The sequence below is a fragment of the Ylistrum balloti genome, unplaced genomic scaffold, assembly GCF_031769215.1.
Source record: "Ylistrum balloti isolate Yb309-2 unplaced genomic scaffold, AGI_CSIRO_Ybal_v1 Utg370344, whole genome shotgun sequence".
Classification (NCBI taxonomy): Eukaryota; Metazoa; Mollusca; class Bivalvia; order Pectinida; family Pectinidae; genus Ylistrum; species Ylistrum balloti.
In genome coordinates, this window is record NW_026782247.1 from 226,254 (window position 1) to 245,789 (window position 19,536).

The window sequence follows — 19,536 nt, forward strand, 5'->3', positions numbered from 1 at the left end:
TTCCAGCTGTCTTTTGTATAAATGACTAGAAATACAGATATTGTGTGTCATTTGCGAACACGGTGTCCTTCCAGGGCCCTAAGTAGTAGACATATAAAAGTCAGTTATATATACATAATGTGTGTATGTTATTTATCGGTCATAAATTTTCGATGAGAGCAATAAGTTATTTGTCAGTCAGTTGTCGATATTTGTCCCAGAAATAGTTAGAATACGATCAAGTACCAAACTATGACAGATTTTTTTCTATATAACTCGTGCGCTATATAGACAATAGTAATAAACCTGACGTTGTGACCTCAGCGGTCAGTACCATGCGAATGTGTTATCGTCGCAGTCAGTGTAGTCATATGTTTGTGTTGTGCAGCTTTATGATAGGACCAACAAAACGTAGATATCTTATTTTCATATATTTACGTCGTGAAAAGATGCTGCGTCTTCACAGAATCACACGCACGCACGCACACACACACACACACGCACACACGCACATACACACACAAACAAGATAAAAAAATATTAGATAAATAAATAGATGAACATCATGAATGGAGGAGCTTGTTTTACCACTTCGAGTGATAAGTAACGGTTTCTATTACAGTCACTACACATACGTTTTGCACCTATCGATTTAGAAACTTTTGAGACATCCCAAGGCGCTCCGCTGTTCTCTCGCCGGTCCTCAAAGAATAACCCAGGTATGCTTGTGGGTTTGTTACACCAAGGTCCATCATTGCCGGTTTTTTTTTTTTTTTTAATTTTCACTCTTTTCAAGGATGGCACGAATTATTGGAAAAGAAATTCAAACTTCAAAATAATATGAATAGATAGAACAATGGTCACTTTACTTAAAACAGCGATACAAGGGAACTAACTCCCAACAACATCACTGACAAAAACCAACAGCATGACGGAAGTGGTGTGCGTGCGTGTATCATTTGCCTATCAAACTCCTGGTCATGTACTGACAGACGGACTGACATTGATCCCAATCACTTCCGGTATTTCATTAGGGAAGAATGTTGTGGTAGGTAATGGTCGTGATCATGAGGATAATGTAGATATCAGGAACTTATTAAGTATATAATCTGTATACTATACAAATATATATCTATGAAGTGGATACAGAAATTCTAGTGTACATATTATAATATTTTAACATTTAGAGTGTTTTCTCATGTACAGTTAGAAAAGAGATTGAGCAAATTTGCATCTTTTTCTCTTTTTCCAGACCGACAAGGTATCTTTCGTGCTATCACACAATTTGAATTAGTATATCTGATTCTAAAACGTGGATTTCTTGACTTATTAAGAAACATTGGTAATGGAATGTATATTTAAGAGTGTATTATGTAGCTGAGGTCGTGAATTTGATAGAAAGTTATGAATGTCAATATCGACGGAAAATACTATATGTTGATGGGAATACGTTTTTACCACGTGCTGTTTTATCAATATTAGTTTCCTAAATTTACTTATTAATTAGCGTACTTTATTTACTTATTTACACACTTTATTTAATCAAGTACTTTATTTATTTACGAACTTTATTTACTTATTTACATACTTTATCTCTTTACGTACTTTATTTATTTTTTTACTTAACGTACTTTATTTACGAACTTTATATATATTCTATTTTTACGTCCTTTACATATTCATTTATTTTCTTACTTTATTTACTTTTAAATTTATCTACGTACTTCATTTATTTATTTATTTACGTACTTTTTATTCATATATTTATCTATTTGTTTCATTTATTTATTTTCTGTAATGATTTAATTATAATTTATTTACTTATTTATCTAATAATATATACAAGACACAATACAATTTTTACATAAGTTTCTATTGATATGAGATTAATAAATCGGCTTTTAGAATTCGTGGCGAGTTAAAAAAATCATATGACATATCGACCAATGTAAGATTATGTTTATCATATGATGAAGACACCTTTTAAAAACAAATATCAGAAAATCGTTATATTTGACTAATTCGTCATCTATTTAGGTGATGCTCTCATTCTACGTCGCTTTCTTTGGTGACGTCACGCTCCATATGAGGCCATGGAGTTATGACATCAAAATGGGGACTTTTAATAAGTCTAGTCTCTCTATGTCGTATAACACGAGCGTAAAAGCAAACTTTTATCAAACGTTTGTTATTTTACTGATAACGGGGTTGTGACGTGATAAGATAATTTATCCCATCACATTACATATTTATTTAAATAATGAATTATATAGTACTTATGACTTCACATCTCTCTTCGTCCCGTTTTATGTTGAATATCTCTTTAGCCAAATGAAAGGTCACTGCTTATGTTCAACATTCGAAATATTCATCTTTTTCTTCTGGAAAGAAAATTAGTTGTTTTTAACATTAACTGCAATATTCCGGTATGTGAGTTGTTAAAACATGTACACAAAGCAGGTCAACCATACCATTGTCATCTAACAGTAAATATATTGTTATTTTAAAAATTCATGTGAAAGATATGGTCGATGCCTTTTTGTAGGAAAACTATCCATATGTGATTATCTCTGACAAGGGAGATAATCAACACGAAAAACATATTAAATCCCATATTTTAACAAAATTATGAGTCAAGAATTTGTTGAAACTATACATCGACAGATGAATAGGAATTGTAATGCATTAGAGGTGGGCCATCGAATATCGTTATCTTCAGCGATGTAGATAGCTCACAGAAGTTGTAACATACACACAAAGTTATTACAGAAGCCTTTCTACACACGTAAACTAGAGCGTATCGATCTGATCCGTTCACATATGCACTTGAAATATTCATACACATATGTGACACATTTTATCTTGTCATCTTTCCGAGCCAGGTCACATCCGTGTATTGCATATAGGAAATTCTAATGCAGTAGTATATATTACTGTTAACACAGGATAAACAACAATGACCAGGACTGCTGGAGTCTGACTATAAGGAAATAAGTACGTGTAAAGCTGGAAGATAATCTACAGGTAACCATTACAGGTACATAATGAATTCCACATGTTTTATATAGGCAAAAAAATTATGATATTATAAAGCCAATTCATGTTGATGACCCATGTTGGAAAGAATTTAAGCGAGAGTGAGGTTTATAGAGTGGAGAAACCGAATTATCAGAGAAAAAAAACATGATCAGGCTGGTTCTATATCTTTGTATCGATCACCGTGTGAGGTTGTTTTCATCGGCATGATCTGGGGGTGGGGGTGGGGGGGGTTATCAATTACATGAGGAGATGGTTTTATATGCTTCCAGTCTTAATTTACATTCTAAAAACGGACACGGATGCCGGATAAATGTTCCAGATTAACCGGAAGAAGGAAAATAATACATTCATCCAGAAACTTTGTGGAATTCATCCATTAAGGGTTGTCTCCCTTTTGACCATTTTTTAAGGAGGGAGCTATGTTTTACCTGACCATTTTAATGGTATGATCCCTGTTTGGCCGTTTTTTCCATCAGACTCATTTCTATATGTAATTTGTTAAGTGCATGTGTACAAGAGCAAATGACGTCACACGGGATAGCTGTCTTATTACACAAAATTACAAGCTATCTCGGATTTAAGTCACGCCAGTCACGTGATTTTTTACAATTTTGTTACTTCTAGGTATTTCCGGTCTGTAGAACCAATAGTTTGAATTTCAAGTGTTAATATATTATTCCACTATGAATGATGCTATTACGATCGTAATGAAAAAGAAAAAATATCACATATCAGGTATAATCACAGGAAACTGAATATTTAATATATCAGCCGTAAATCCGAAAAATCGATAGTTACTGTGATCAGTGATGACTATTCACCCGTAAAAAGGTGACCTGCACGTGCCGACCGGACAGTTACCTGAACAGATATCGTCATCCAGGTATATCCAGAAGAAGAGAGAGTACTCTATTGATTTAGAAAATCCAATTAAAAATTATCAATCGAAACCTGTCGATGGACAGGTGTGCCTCAAAAGAATAAAATACATCCTCTTTATATGCTTGGTGTAGGTGACGAGTACCATTACTTTTACAGATGCCAGCATGAATTTGTAGAAGTTCACGTAATTAATACATTCTAGAATATTATCACAAAATCCCGGTATAATTAAGATAAAAAGTATGTTTTTTATTTGATATATTACACTTATTAAGAAAGTTGTAAAATTCTTATCAAATCTAGAAAAACGTAGAGAAATGCCAATTGAATGAATGTACACGTATATATATGTATGTATGTAATGCATTGTAGGTAAGTACATAAGTATTGTGTATAGCGGTATGCAAATATAATCACATGTAAGTGTATTTTACATAAAAACCTCAGATGTACATTTATCTGGATGTTTTATGACGTCTAACAAAAACCAGCAACATAAAACAGTCACACACAAATATAGAACAGACTTTAACTAAACCGGAAATATGCATACAACCGTTCACGCATGTACACTGACAAGACTCGCCGAGTGGTTCATCACCCGTGTGGACGACGTCTCCATGTTTGGCTCCGTATGTTGCCTACTTGATATCAGAGCACGCCCTCACTCTTACGAGTTCTAGTTCGGCGTGTCTGGTGGTAGGACCGTAGAGACGGATACAGCGGGTAGCAAGGGATGCTGGATAAAGGCCGGGGTAAGTCATACATTCCGTCCATCACTGGTCAGTCCGAGGTACACTCATGAGACACCAATCACGTGACACCACACATAGACGTTCACACTCGCACTATCGCTGTGGTAGAACTTCTGTTATACTTCTATCTGTCCACTTGTAAATGTAAATTCCGATTACTCAATACAGCTTTTAAAGTACATACGTTTGTCTCCTTGTCCTATCCCTCTATTCAAATGGTGTTTATTTATCAAATTACATGAGCTCAACGCGCGTGCTCCAAACAAGAAATTGTTGACAATGCTATTTGTCACAATAGTATACCTCCCTAGGTAATAGAATGGACTTGGGCATAAATACATTGGGCACATCAGTCAATAACATGATGCCTTTATCAAGTATCAAATTATTTTAAAATCGGTAAATCCGCAAACCAAAGACCTTATGTTCCAACAGCCAACACAACGAGATATTTCGTTGCAATAAATAGATGATATCAACTGTCACTCATCTCAATAAGGCTGCTGTAAAAATATAAACTAACGCAATTTAGCCAATTTAAACCACTGACAGGGTCACTTGTTTTAAAATACCACTACTTCCAAATATGATCAGGTACCTAATATAACATATTAAACCTCTTAAATAAATACTGTACCAAGGTTTAATGTATTTTTGTCCTGCAACCCATACACAGAAACCCTCGTATAAGGACCACCTTTCTACAAGGACACCTCTCTATAGAAAAAAACCTTTGAATAATGACAACCTATTGATTCAGAACACATGTTTAAAACAAATCATATATATATATATATATATATATATAATGCATATATCATGCTGGTATTACGCACACCCATGAGTGTCGGATGTTCGTTTTTCGTGGAAACTTCGATGGGGATAGGACCAACCACTAGGCCTGGCACCATAGAGGGAACAGGAGAAGATAACTCTGGTGGTGCTTGACTGTTGTCTATGGACACTCGGGACGGCTAAGGACACCTAACCGGTCCAGGGGTTCCATGCAGGCTAGGGGAGACTACCCTCTTGGGTATTCTCCTCTGAGGGAAGACATACCTGTCACTAACCATACTTGAACTGTCCGTCTTCGTCTCGGAGCTGGAAATCCGTTCCGATCAGCACTCCATTCTACTGAATTTTTTCTTAGCGGACGTTGCGATTCGCCACAATATCATTCCCAGCTATGCCAGTCGGAATCGCTATAAGTAACAACAGCATGTTCCTATGGAATGTGCGCATGGAACCAACACCATCTTCCCTCTCCATCTCACACACAGGTAACCCATCTTTATATACTGAGACAACAATGTATGGATCCTACTCCCATTTCTCTAAGAGCTTATGTCTGACCTGGAATCCTACATTTCTCGCCAGTACTCGATCACCCACACTTAGTATTCACTCTCGTGCACGAGGGTGGTTTCCTTACCACATTCTCGAGCTGCTGCCGTATAAGCATACTCTTACCTCTGCCTCGGTCGTTCGACATATGTATCATGGTTGCCGGACAGTGGGATAGCAATACCAAGGAATGCATCAACGGGCAGCTTCGGATGCAAAGCCAAACATTAGGACGTGTGGAGCGTAACCAGTCGTGTCACTCTAAGTGGCACTGTAGGCCAGACAACATAGCTTTTCCAGTCGGAATTTTGTTCATCCTCTAAGGCAGCCAGCAGCTTTAGGAGAGTCTGGTTAAACCGCTTTACCGAGATATCACCTATGAAATGGTATGGAATGGTGCAAACCTCCTTAACCCCACATAGTTCCCTAATGATTTTGCTACAGACATCCCTGTACTGATCAGACAGCAATTTTTCAGGGAAGCTCTAATGAACGATAAAGTGTTCGTATAATGTTTTTGCTGTTATAGCTGGTTTTGGTTGCGGCACGTGAGGTGATCGGTGATTACTAGGATGATTTTGTTGTCACGCTTGGGCTCTTCTAAACTCAAAAAGTTTAGGCTAAGTGGTTTCAATGGGGACTAACCCAGCCACGGGTCACACGGGGGTTACTTTCTATTTCATCTACCACAATGCTCTACCTTGCGACAGACATCTTTTTCCAGGCCAGGCCAATAGAATCTCCGCCTAGCTAGTCACAGGGTCCTATCTTCAACGATGGCTTGTGGCATCTAACTTTGTATAAATTTTGTTGGTATTATCTAATGTTTTAATCATTTATCTAACCGATATATTAAAGACTGTAAGACTTACCGATGTTTGTGGACATTTTGATTATTATTGATGATGTTAATAATTGCTAATTCTATAGCAATGATTTCACTGATATAAACGGAGCACTGATTGGTCGGTCTGAGTGATAATGCGATGTTGTTTTCTTCGGAATAAATACCTAACCCTACTCTGTTCGTTTGTGGATTTTTTTATCCGTCAATTCGTCAGTTATAGATGATGCAATTGCCCTAGTTTCTGCTGGATTTTCTTTTTTGTTGGTTTTGTCTAAAATTTCGGTACTAATTCCGGGAGTGTCTAATTTCCAGGGCGGAGTTGTATTTGGAATAATTTCTTCAATTTTAAACTTTGTCTAACCTCTGTGACTATTTTATTTGGCGGGAAATCGGGTGTGCTTGAGTTCTAACCCAATGCGGAAGTACGAGTCCTTTCCTCCTTAATTCTAATGGTGATTCGCCAGATTCAGAGATCATGCTTATTGACGAGGTGTATTTAAAAGCGCTTAAGGATTTTAAATCCTTTATGCATTATCAGAAGCCGAATAGTAAACTTGACAGACATAGTTTAATTTTTATCTAATAATTGCTTTATACAAAGTTAATAGGGTAAGTTTGTTTGAGCCTAATTTATTTCCAGAGATATATGTTAATGTGTAATGTATTTTTGCAGCATTCTTTTGTATTTTTAATGTGTGGATTCCATGTTAATTTTCGCCAAACCATATTTCTTGACATTTCTCTTTTCTCGAAAAGGATAGGGCTATACTTTTTTTTCTTTTTTCGGATTTTTATCGCCATTGGTCAACCCAGTCCTGGATAGCGTCTAAGATGTTTTGTATGACATTTGCCTTTTGCTGTATCTTTTTGTTACTCATCATGACACCTGTTGAATCCCATCCCTTCAACTAGGGGGAGATAACTCAGTATGACACCTGGCTTAGGTAAGATATGATCAGTTACATCCCTTCAGCTAGGGGGAGATAACTCAGCATGACACCTGACTTAGGTAAGGTATGTTGAGTCCCATCCCTTCAGCTAGGGGGAGATAACTCAGTATGACACCTGGCTTAGGTAAGGTATGATCAGTAACGTCCCTTCAGCTAGGAGAGATAACTCAGCATGACACCTGACTTAGGTAAGGTATGTTGAGTCCCATCCCTTCAGCTAGGGGGAGATAACTCAGTATGACACCTGGCTTAGGTAAGGTATGTTGAGTCCCATCCCTTCAGCTAGGGGGAGATAACTAAGCATGACATATGGCTTAGGTAAGATATGATCAGTTACATCCCTTCAGCTAGGGGGAGATAACTCAGCATGACACCTGGCTTAGGTAAGGTATGTTGAGTCCCATCCCTTCAGCTAGGGGGAGATAACTCAGTATGACACCTGGCTTAGGTAAGGTATGATCAGTAACGTCCCTTCAGCTAGGGGGAGATAACTCAGCATGACACCTGGCTTAGGTAAGATATGATCAGTTACATCCCTTCAGCTAGGGGGAGATAACTCAGCATGACACCTGACTTAGGTAAGGTATGTTGAGTCCCATCCCTTCAGCTAGGGGGAGATAACTCAGTATGACACCTGGCTTAGGTAAGGTATGATCAGTAACGTCCCTTCAGCTAGGAGAGATAACTCAGCATGACACCTGACTTAGGTAAGGTATGTTGAGTCCCATCCCTTCAGCTAGGGGGAGATAACTCAGTATGACACCTGGCTTAGGTAAGGTATGTTGAGTCCCATCCCTTCAGCTAGGGGGAGATAACTAAGCATGACATATGGCTTAGGTAAGATATGATCAGTTACATCCCTTCAGCTAGGGGGAGATAACTCAGCATGACACCTGGCTTAGGTAAGGTATGTTGAGTCCCATCCCTTCAGCTAGGGGGAGATAACTCAGTATGACACCTGGCTTAGGTAAGGTATGATCAGTAACGTCCCTTCAGCTAGGGGGAGATAACTCAGCATGACACCTGGCTTAGGTAAGGTATGTTGAGTCCCATCTCTTCAGCTAGGGGGAGATAACTCAGTATGACACCTGGCTTAGGTAAGGTATGTTGAGTCCCATCCCTTCAGCTAGGGGGAGATAACTCAGCATGACATGGCTAAGGTAAGGTATGATTAGTCCCATCCCTTCAGCTAGGGGGAGATAACTCAGTATGACACCTGGCTTAGGTAAGGTATGATCAGTAACATCCCTCCAGCTAGGGGGAGATAACTCAGCATGACACCTGGCTTAGGTAAGGTATGTTGAGTCCCATCCCTTCAGCTAGGGGGTGATAACTCAGTCTGACACCTGACTTAGGTAAGGTATGTTGAGTCCCATCCCTTCAGCTAGGGGGTGATAACTCAGTCTGACACCTGGCTGAGGTAAGGTATGATTAGTCCCATCCCTTCAGCTAGGGGGAGATAACTCAGCATGACACCTCTACCTGTACCTCACTATATAAATGAACTACTCTTATTTAACCTCCTGTATTTTATAACACAATGTAACATACTTCTGTCATAATATTTGGACCCAAAAACTTGTTGTGTTACAAAAAAAAAAGTATTTCTACTAAAATTAAATAAATAATGAATATTACTTATATAATACATATATTACTCATTGCAAAGCTGTATATTTGTAAATAAATTAAAGATTAAGTAAATTTATCTCATCAGGTACAGGCCAAAAATCCGTTTTATAATCAGCCACTTCATCAACTGATGATGCTCACAAATGCACTCTCAGTAGATAGTTAACGTATAGGCTTACAGGGGTCCGATAAGATAATATTGAACTTACACCACCGACCTGGCCGGTCAGTGGTAGATCATGATATTCTAAATGTATATTGTTGACAATATGTTATCCGTATACAGATGCTTGGTAAAGGTTACCTCTAGAGGTTTCACGGAGACACACGGCACGCACGATCATAATATTATAACCTAGCCATGTACGACTTGTGCGTGATTGGAGCGGGACTAATTGGATCAGCGGCGGCTCGACACGCCTCCCAGCAAAACGGAACTAAAGTTTGTCTCATAGGACCGGAGGAACCACAGGTAAGAAACATCCGGTTACACAGCCTCTGGTATAGTATACCACTTCCGGTCAATCACAACAACTGCAGTTACATGAACATTATTTTTTTCAGTACAGTCAAACATTGAAGTTAACGTTTTCGTTAGAAAACTATCAATGATAATAATTACATACATGCTTATACATGTTTGAAAAGATAAGAAACATAAAAAAAACTAAAAACAAAAAAACAAAACAAAACAAAAAAAAAATAAACAAAAGTGACTTTCGGGCTATTCAGTTCACGTGATTATTGATAACTTCTTTCGGTTTGATTTATTCCATTTTTCTGCAAACGTTTTTGTAAAGAATCTGAGCATTATTCACTTTCCTTGAAAATTACATATTATGGATTTTTGTGAGAATTTTGATAATCATCAAACCTGTCGACAATGAATAGTATCTGATCTTCATTTACTCTCGACCATTCTTCAAATTTGTTCTAATGATTTGAAATTTATATTGATTTTTTTTATTTGAATGTCTTTTGTAAAATGCTTCGTCACCATCATCAGACTATTATGATATGACAGTTTTTTCCCATAATAATTAGAAAATGAACGCTAGAAAATTGTATATCTGCGGTCTCATTCATAACCACCTCTACCTTCACCTCATTTCGAAATACAAACATAAGTTTAAAAATTGCTTCTATTATTGACACCGAACTCCCTTCGTAAACATGATAGATATTGAATGTGTTGTAGGATCATGAAGCCGTAGTTGATGGGACACGCATCAGTTATTTCTTTAATTTGCCACTTTTGAATACAACTTTCGAGAAAGGGGAATAACTCTGCTGATTCAGCATATTGTAATATGTGTTTTAAACAAAATGTCTTTCAAATTCAATCCATCCCTCTAAATTTTAGATATAACCCATTAATATTTGTCAACATCATATTGTATTACGAATTACACCTAATAGTTTCTTTTTTTACTAGGAAAGGAGCCTTGAATCCACAAGGGAGATATTTGGCGCACATTACGATGAAGGGCGGATTACAAGGTGCTCTGATCCTGACCCAGTGTGGGCCGCATTAGCGCAGAGATCTGGAGACTACTTCCGGTAAGTTTTTTGTTGGACTAAGCCGGAAGTTCTCATTCTCGGCTTCTATCTGTTATCAAGCTTCTCGCTATACCATTTCATAGATGAGGGACGTATCTCTGGGATATTGGTTACTTGTTCCTTTAAGTCATATCAACAGCCAGAGTCATTTGAGAACGTGCAAGATTTGGTTACTGGAGGGACGCGTAAATTCCCGCAGAAAAAACTACAGACCTGCGGCCAGTACCTGGCAACATTTCCCTGTACGCCTCGTAACCGCGACCCAGAGGTGAGAGGCAAGTCAAAAAAGACAGACAGACGCCATTACCACGCAGTAGCCTCTGGAAGGTATTAGAGATCAGAATAGTGACTTCCTTGGCTTCAACAATATAGGTCATTGACATCCTTGTCCTAGCAAGACGTAACAACTGTAGGATATATTCATTAATTGGCTGCTTATAATCTTACTCTGAAATTCTATATTCTGCTCACTTATGTATCTTTTGTACAAAGTATTGTTCACGTGTAGATATTTGTATACTCGTTAAGACGAAATATACAAAGTATTAAATATGAAATATTGATACAACAAAACATGTACCAAAGTATACAAAAATATTTCTTTAAAAGTATCTCGTTTCGCTTAATATCACAATATAATCTATAGTTATTGACCTCTGTATAGCAACCACTCCTGTGTCAGTGGCCTTCATCAACTGATTTCACTGAACTTGGAAAAAAGAACTGTATAATGTCAATTCGTTTTTGTGATGAATAATATCTTTAAGGCAGTGTACCCATATGTGCTGTTTCATTTTACAATCTGTATTCTCATGTATCATTCTTTTTCTTCACAAAAGGCGTTGCATTTTACATGGAGACTGGTTGTCTGATGGCTGGTAAAGCCCAAGGACATTTCATGTCACAAACGCGGGATACAGTTTCGTCCCAAAGTATTAAACATGAATATCTCAACCCGGAAATGCTTAAAAAACGTTTTCCCTACCTGAACCTGTCAAGGACAGACGCCGCAATATATGAACAGACCAGATCCGGCTACATCAATCCTAGAGCTATGATTAATGCACAGAAACGGGTGGCAATGAATTTTCAATGTGACGTCATCGATGACGTTGTCTGTAAGATCACGAAAGAACAAATGAACGGAACGATTTTCATGTCCGTGCTGACTGAAGGTGGTCGGAAGATTGTATCACGTCGGGTTCTCCTTGCCACGGGCTCTTTTACGACATTTAGAGACCTTCTGTGGACTGAAACAGAACCGGATGTAACGCTCTGTCCGCTTACCGTAGCCAAGGTCGAGGTCAATGAAAATGACGTCAAGCACTTAGAGTAAGTCTTTTTACATGATATCCCATAATATTTGCACTTATTCCAAAGAGCTTGATAATTTTCTGTCACACTTTTATTTATTTAAGCTCCAAGGTAAAATAATGATACCGAATTCACTTTGACCAATCAAAGTTCAATTTTTCAGCAACGCCGACCATGCGCGGCTTCACGTATTTAAATTAGGTCTTTGGTATTACTCGATAACTACACTATTTTAAGTCACGTGATGATTCTGCAAGATCTCAAAATATTACTTATTACATGTGTATCCATTGTTATCCCAGGAATATGCCGTCCATCCTCTACTATGGTCAAGGTGCACCAGACTGGCCTGAAAATTATCCACGCAATTCCACAAACCTTATAGGTATATATGTACTCCCACCCATCAAGTACCCGGATGGTAAGTTATTTTCATAATTGGTTAAAATAATGCAAAGTTAAATATGCTATTTACAGATGGTTGTCCTTTTAAGATCCTTCGTAACTATTATTTGTATTTTTTATTCACGTGCATTGACTGTTGAGTATCAGGGACACTCAGTAACAGATTCTAAATGAAGCGAAGGAAGAATAAGGTTACCCACATTGGAGACCAACACGTGTATAATTAAAAGTTAAGAGACAGGAATGGCGCCAAATGCCACGTCACGACAAATGAGAGTTTCAACTAGGGAAGATATACAGCTAGGTTAAATGTTCGAGAATGTGACTTTGAAAAGGCAATAGACCCGTCCTTCTGGCCTGAAAACGTTCTTGTCCGGGAATGGGAATATCTTAATCGATTCAACGACATATCGCGTCCTTATCAGACATCATGGAACTGAAAGTTATCATCTCACGCGTGTACTCGTGCTTTCTCTGCGTCATATTCACGGTTCTCTGTTGGAACATTCGGGGTGTCATGTACGGAACTCCATTGTTATCAGAACTTCTTCGAGAGACTGATATTGCTGTAGTAACTGAGCATTGGCTGCTCCCTGAACAAATGAACTTCCTACATACTGTTGACTCTGCTTTTAACGCTTATGGTGTAAGTGATAGTCGTATTCCTATTGAGCTGGACAATAGAACATGTAATCGGGGCTTTGGCGGATTGGCTATAATGTGGAGAAAGGATTTAAATGTTTGCCCAATTCTCAGTGAGGGTAGTGACAGGGTAATATGCTGCTCTGTTCAACTCCATGACCGAACAAATGTCATTTTAATAGGTACTCTGATGCCATCCACCAATGTTCCACTGCATGTTTATAAGGAAACACTGGAATACAAATCGGATTTGTATGACCGATTTGCCGAAGAAGGTCATATAATTATCGTTGGTGACTTTAATGCCCAGATTAGCAAACGGTTCGGTAGTAAGAATCACGACAAAGCAAATGAAAGAGGTCGCTTACTAGAACATTTCCTTGTTGACAAAAACATGGTGTCAATGAATTCTCAGGAATGGGCAATTGGCGGTATGTCAACTGTTTCAAAAGATGGCAATGGGTCTCTCATAGATCACATTTTAGTTCAGTCGCGACGAGTCGACTGTGTATATGAATGTAACACCATGGACGAACACTATCTGAATGTTTCAGATCACTTACCATTGCGTGTGCGGTATAACTTTCCTACTGCTGTACGCAAGCGCGAAAGAAATATCCATTCTATAAATGAGTTCTGAGCAACAAATTTCGAATTATAGTGCGTGCGTCTCTAAAATGCTGAGTGAATCTACGATTGTGCAAGCAGCGACCTCTGATATCGTGTTACTAGAAAGAAAAGTGAAGGATCTTGTCAATGTCTAGAAAGAAAAGTGAAGGATGTTGTCAATGTCTTGCATAAAGCTGAAGAATACGAACAAAAGCAATTAAAAGAATTACAAGTGGCAGCGGAGATGGATGCAGGTACCTTTTACCGAACAGTTCGTGCTTGGAAAATAAGTAAATATGACTCATCAGAAATAAGAGTAAATGGCGTGATATCTCGTGACCCGGAGACGAACCTTGACGCATGGACACTATAGTGGACATTTTGATCGTGATATTAACCGCCTACGTATTAGCTCGTATTTCAACGAAGATATAGTGTGTCAGGAAAGCATCACACCAGTGGAAGTTTCTAACGCACTAAAAGACACGAGGAATGGTAAAGCTGGAGGGCATGATTATGTCGTCGTGGAACACATTCGCTATGCCGGTATGCACTTGTTGAACATAATTTCAGGATTGTTTAATTCGATACTAGAAATCGAAGATTATCCGCCGTCCTTTAAACATGGAATTGTTATTTCACTTTTTAAAGGAGGAAAAAAAGGATAGGCTAGACATGAACAATTATAGAGACATAACCTTAACTCCCGCACTTCAAAAATTGTTTGAAAAAGTGTTATACAAGAGAATCTTTAAAATATGCGAGAATATAAACTTTCCACATAAACTGCAACAAGGTTTTCGATCAAACTGTGGAAGCATCACGGCTGCTTTTACTGTGAAAGAAGTAATTTGTCACCATCTAGAATTAGGCACAAATGCGTATGCAGCTTTCTTGGACAATGCAAAGGCGTTTAATAGCGTGTGGGTCAATGGTCTGCTATATAAACTTTATAAGATTGAATTTAATAGCAAAATGTGGTGCATTTTATGTAACTCCTTTTCGGATGTAACGGCTTGTGTGCTTCACGAGGGTAAAAAGGGAAACACGTACAAGGTCATGCAGGGCGTAGGTCAAGGTCGCACTCTGTCATCCTGGATGTATTTAGTAATGATCGACGACCTAATCTCTGAACTTGACTCCTCTAATCTCGGTCTACACATTCATGGTCTCCACGTACCGTCCGTGTTCCTGGCAGACGATACATTGCTCCTATCGTGTTCCATAGGCAACATTCAATGCTTACTCGACATAGTGTCTAAATTCTCTCAGAAATGGAGATTGAACTATAATCCTGCGAAGAGTTCACTACTACAATTGCACAATAGGCGGACGAAACGTGTCCCAAGCATTAAATGCAATCTTGGCGAGCAGTCAATTGATTGGGTAACAAAAAAAGAATACGCGGGAATTACGCTAACCCCAAACTACAGTGTGACGAGGAAGTCAAAAGGGCATGCGCAAAAGGAAGGCAATCTTTGAACGCGCTTATAAGTGTAGGGATACATAATGACGGTATGAACCCTCTGAACAGCTGCAAACTCGTGGAATCAATAGTTCAGTCTAGAATTCTGTATGGCTCTGAGTTATGGGCAAATCCAACCGCACGGTCGCATGAGGAGCTCCGCGTCACCCAAAGATACGCGGCGCGTAGATGCCATGGGTTTGGGACAAGGTCCCAAACTTTAGTAACTACTAGAGCAATTGGGCTTCTTGATATTTGTGGTGAAGTGGACATAAGAAAGCTTATATCTTGGAATAAATTGTGCTTAGCAAGCAGTACACTTATCTGGAAAGCTCTTTTCATCATTTGGCTATGTAAATTTGCATTTAGTGGAAACCTATTAAGTCCGAGAAGTTTCATTCACGACATTTTCACAATCGCGTCAAACTATGGTATATCGACAAGTCTATTCGACTTCATTTTCGAAGACTTCCTACCCACGCGTAGGTCATGGGGAGTATTCTGCAAAAGGGCAGTCTGTGATTTCTATCACGTGAAATGGCTCGGCGAAATAGAGAAATCCGATGTACTGAAAATGTATGCGTCGGTCCACAGTGGATACGGTCCTCGCCCGCTATGGTCTCTAGACCTAGTATTTCCTCATTCTACATGGATACTAGGAGAGCTGATCAAATTGGCCTATCGCCATGAGAAAGAACCCGTGATTTGCAAATTATGTAGAAGACACGCCGACAACATAGCAGTACATTTTCTTGTTCAATGTCCAAGTCTGTTCACCAATCGTGACCAACTATTAGACTATTTGGTCAACTTTCTTGACGTTAACGATTATGTATATTTTGACAATTTGGACGATCACAGAAAGAGTTACTTCCTTCTTGGTTGTAGAGCGGATATCGAGCAAGACGACGGAAAATGGTCAATTCTGATGTTGAACATTGCTAATTTTGTGCATAATATGATGTGTGAAATTAATAACCTTATTAATGTGTAAAAAAGAACTGCTTTGAAAAACTAACTTGGCATGCCTGTACAAAAATCTCATTACTGAGGAAATAAAGAATGTCTGTCTGTCTGTCTGTCTCTCTGTAAGGTATATCTACTGTTCGTTTCTGCCTTTTCTCTATGAATCTTTTATCTACATGTTCTCCTCGTATAATTTGTTTTATCTTGGAAGAAAATCTGCGCATTCTATCGAATATTCACATGATGGCCGTCTATATTTCTATAAACGCCAGCACGACGTCATGGACAGCAATATGGTGGTCGTCGTCAATATGATCTGCGTCACTTCGAGATTTCAAACAGGCGGACTAGATATATAGCATAGAAATCGTTGTTTTATTATTGTCTCCATCAGACAAATGACCAGTGTGGAGCGTACTAGCACTGACGTACGTAGTGTACGATATCTACACGGTCACCCCCATCAGACAAACGACCAGTGTGGAGCGTCCTAGCACTGACGCACGTTATACGCTTCACACTGGAGATGACCGCGTAGGCATCAACACGGCACACTGAAATCTGCTACTGAACGTGTTTTATGACATTATATTCTATTGACATTACCAACATGAAGATTATGTTTCGAAAAATTCTGATGTTGAACATTGCTAATTTTGTGCATAATATGATGTGTGAAATTAATAACCTTATTAATGTGTAAAAAAGAACTGCTTTGAAAAACTAACTTGGCATGCCTGTACAAAAATCTCATTACTGAGGAAATAAAGAATGTCTGTCTGTCTGTCTGTCTCTCTGTAAGGTATATCTACTGTTCGTTTCTGCCTTTTCTCTATGAATCTTTTATCTACATGTTCTCCTCGTATAATTTGTTTTATCTTGGAAGAAAATCTGCGCATTCTATCGAATATTCACATGATGGCCGTCTATATTTCTATAAACGCCAGCACGACGTCATGGACAGCAATATGGTGGTCGTCGTCAATATGATCTGCGTCACTTCGAGATTTCAAACAGGCGGACTAGATATATAGCATAGAAATCGTTCGTTATTTTATTATTTTCCCCCGACAGACAAATGACCAGTGTGGAGCGTACTAGCACTGACGTACGTAGTGTACGATATCTACACGGTCACCCCCATCAGACAAACGACCAGTGTGGAGCGTCCTAGCACTGACGCACGTTATACGCTTCACACTGGAGATGACCGCGTAGGCATCAACACGGCACACTGAAATCTGCTACTGAACGTGTTTTATGACATTATATTCTATTGACATTACCAACATGAAGATTATGTTTCGAAATATCGAATATGTTACTGACTCGATACCCTAAAGCAATGCCTGTAATAAATTAATTTATCGGTAGATTAAAATGAATCGATTTCTTTATAGATCACGTCTTGTATTAAATATAACCTGTAGTAAATTAAATTAATAAAAGAGCTGTACAATTTCTCATTATTGACGAGGATGTGAAAGTTACTTGGAAAGTTACAAAACTATAAATGTCTCCATAGAAGGTATCAGCTTAGCCCTGCCCTCTACAATCATGGATGACTGCTTGTATTTCTGTAAAGATCTTTCGTAACTAATGACTAATAGTGCAATGTATTCGATATTGTAATGAAAGGTTAAGACACCGAAGTAAAACACAGCTATACAACAATAGGGTCTGATCTTACAGGTAAACATTATATAAAGCTTGGTAATTTTGCGGACTCCGTGTCTCAGCGTTTGACGACCCTTGCGGAGGTGAAAGCGTGGTACTGTGGCGACGGCAAGTCCTCTTTAGCAACAGAATCTGCGCGGCTGATCACCGCCATGACGAAAGGTAATAGATTACAAGCGTTTTAAAGATGAAGACTTCTGGTATTAACTTTCTCACTACACCATTCCTTTAAAAACATGCGTTTTATAAGATATAAGGGGTTTATGATAATAAACAAGTTGGAAATTAAATTTTATCAGTCGACAACATCTAAGACAGATCAGGCTCCAGGTGCGTAAAGCTTGGTCAACGTTTACAAGTGGTTAGAGAAAATAAAAAATTTCAAATGTGAATTGAACAAAATTTTAAACATTTTTCCAGTAGTAGCAATATATTTTTTCATATTCCGTGAAATTGTTCAGGTGTCTCCGCCAACTCTTTCGTTCATATTATGACCTTTTAAGTATATTTTGAGTTTGAATCATGAACCTGTTGACATATCGATATTTTCGTGTTGTTTTTGTCATGGCGTGTTATGTTTACATCCAATCGGAAATGCGTTTTGAATAATTGCATATAAATGACAAGTGTCTTTTTGAGGCGTTGTGGAGAATGTATATACGGTTACTTGAAAGAAATCAAGTTCTTTCTTCACATTTTTTGTAACATTGTATTGGAACAGATATCAAGGCAAAGTCTTATCATGGTGACCAATGCGTGATTCTGGAGACTCGAACAGGTCACCCCTATATCGACCTTGTCCATTCAGGAATCGGTGTGGCAATCGGAGGCAATGGTTATGCAGCAAAATCCGGCGATGAGATCGGACGGCTTGCCGCCATGTTGGTTCTGCGTGGTGTCTGGGACTCGGATATTCCGGCGGAAACATTCAAACTTCGACTTAAGCCACGAAAGAAACCACAATCCAAAATATAATGTTCATATATCTTATTTTGGCTGATACGCGTTTCCTACTTTCGGACATGGAACATTGAAGCTTAATGTTCCAGTGGTTGAAATGTGTTTTATCCTTATTTTTAGCAAATCGACGTATTTGGAACCTGCTACGTACAACTTTAAATGACTTAGTACCTACGACAGATGAACCCGTTGTCAGTACAGAGTGACCAGAGTTGTATTAGTATCTGAAGTTTGTTTATGACATTTCAGTGTGATTACACTATAAAAATGCCCGTAAATGGCTCTGTCATAAGTTGAATATATATAAAAGTAGGATTCCTGTAGTATTGTACTTCCAATGTGATTCACTTATTTTTTTGTACAAAATGAAAAGATTTGGTCTAATATCGTCTTTTTGTATTGTCAAACTTTCTCACAACCTCCGTTTATTTCTCTGTTCTCTGCTGCTGTGGTGAGCAGCAAATTAGTAAAACTAAACCCTTCACAGGAGTCATGTTCACTTTTCTCGTC

At 38.4% G+C, this 19,536-nt stretch overlaps 1 protein-coding gene across 1 annotated transcript; it reads left to right on the forward strand.

Moving 5' to 3' along the window:
- The first annotated feature begins 4,597 nt into the window (after window positions 1-4,597).
- Window positions 4,598-19,087, forward strand: LOC132553653 (uncharacterized). The gene is made up of 8 exons (XM_060217913.1): window positions 4,598-4,655; window positions 9,715-9,900; window positions 10,864-10,988; window positions 11,049-11,263; window positions 11,828-12,320; window positions 12,605-12,723; window positions 18,082-18,228; window positions 18,788-19,087. The coding sequence occupies exons 2-8, from the start codon at window positions 9,790-9,792 to the stop codon at window positions 19,039-19,041; spliced, it is 1,464 nt and encodes a 487-aa protein (XP_060073896.1). The 5' UTR covers window positions 4,598-4,655; window positions 9,715-9,789; the 3' UTR covers window positions 19,042-19,087.
- The last annotated feature ends 449 nt before the right edge of the window (window positions 19,088-19,536 follow it).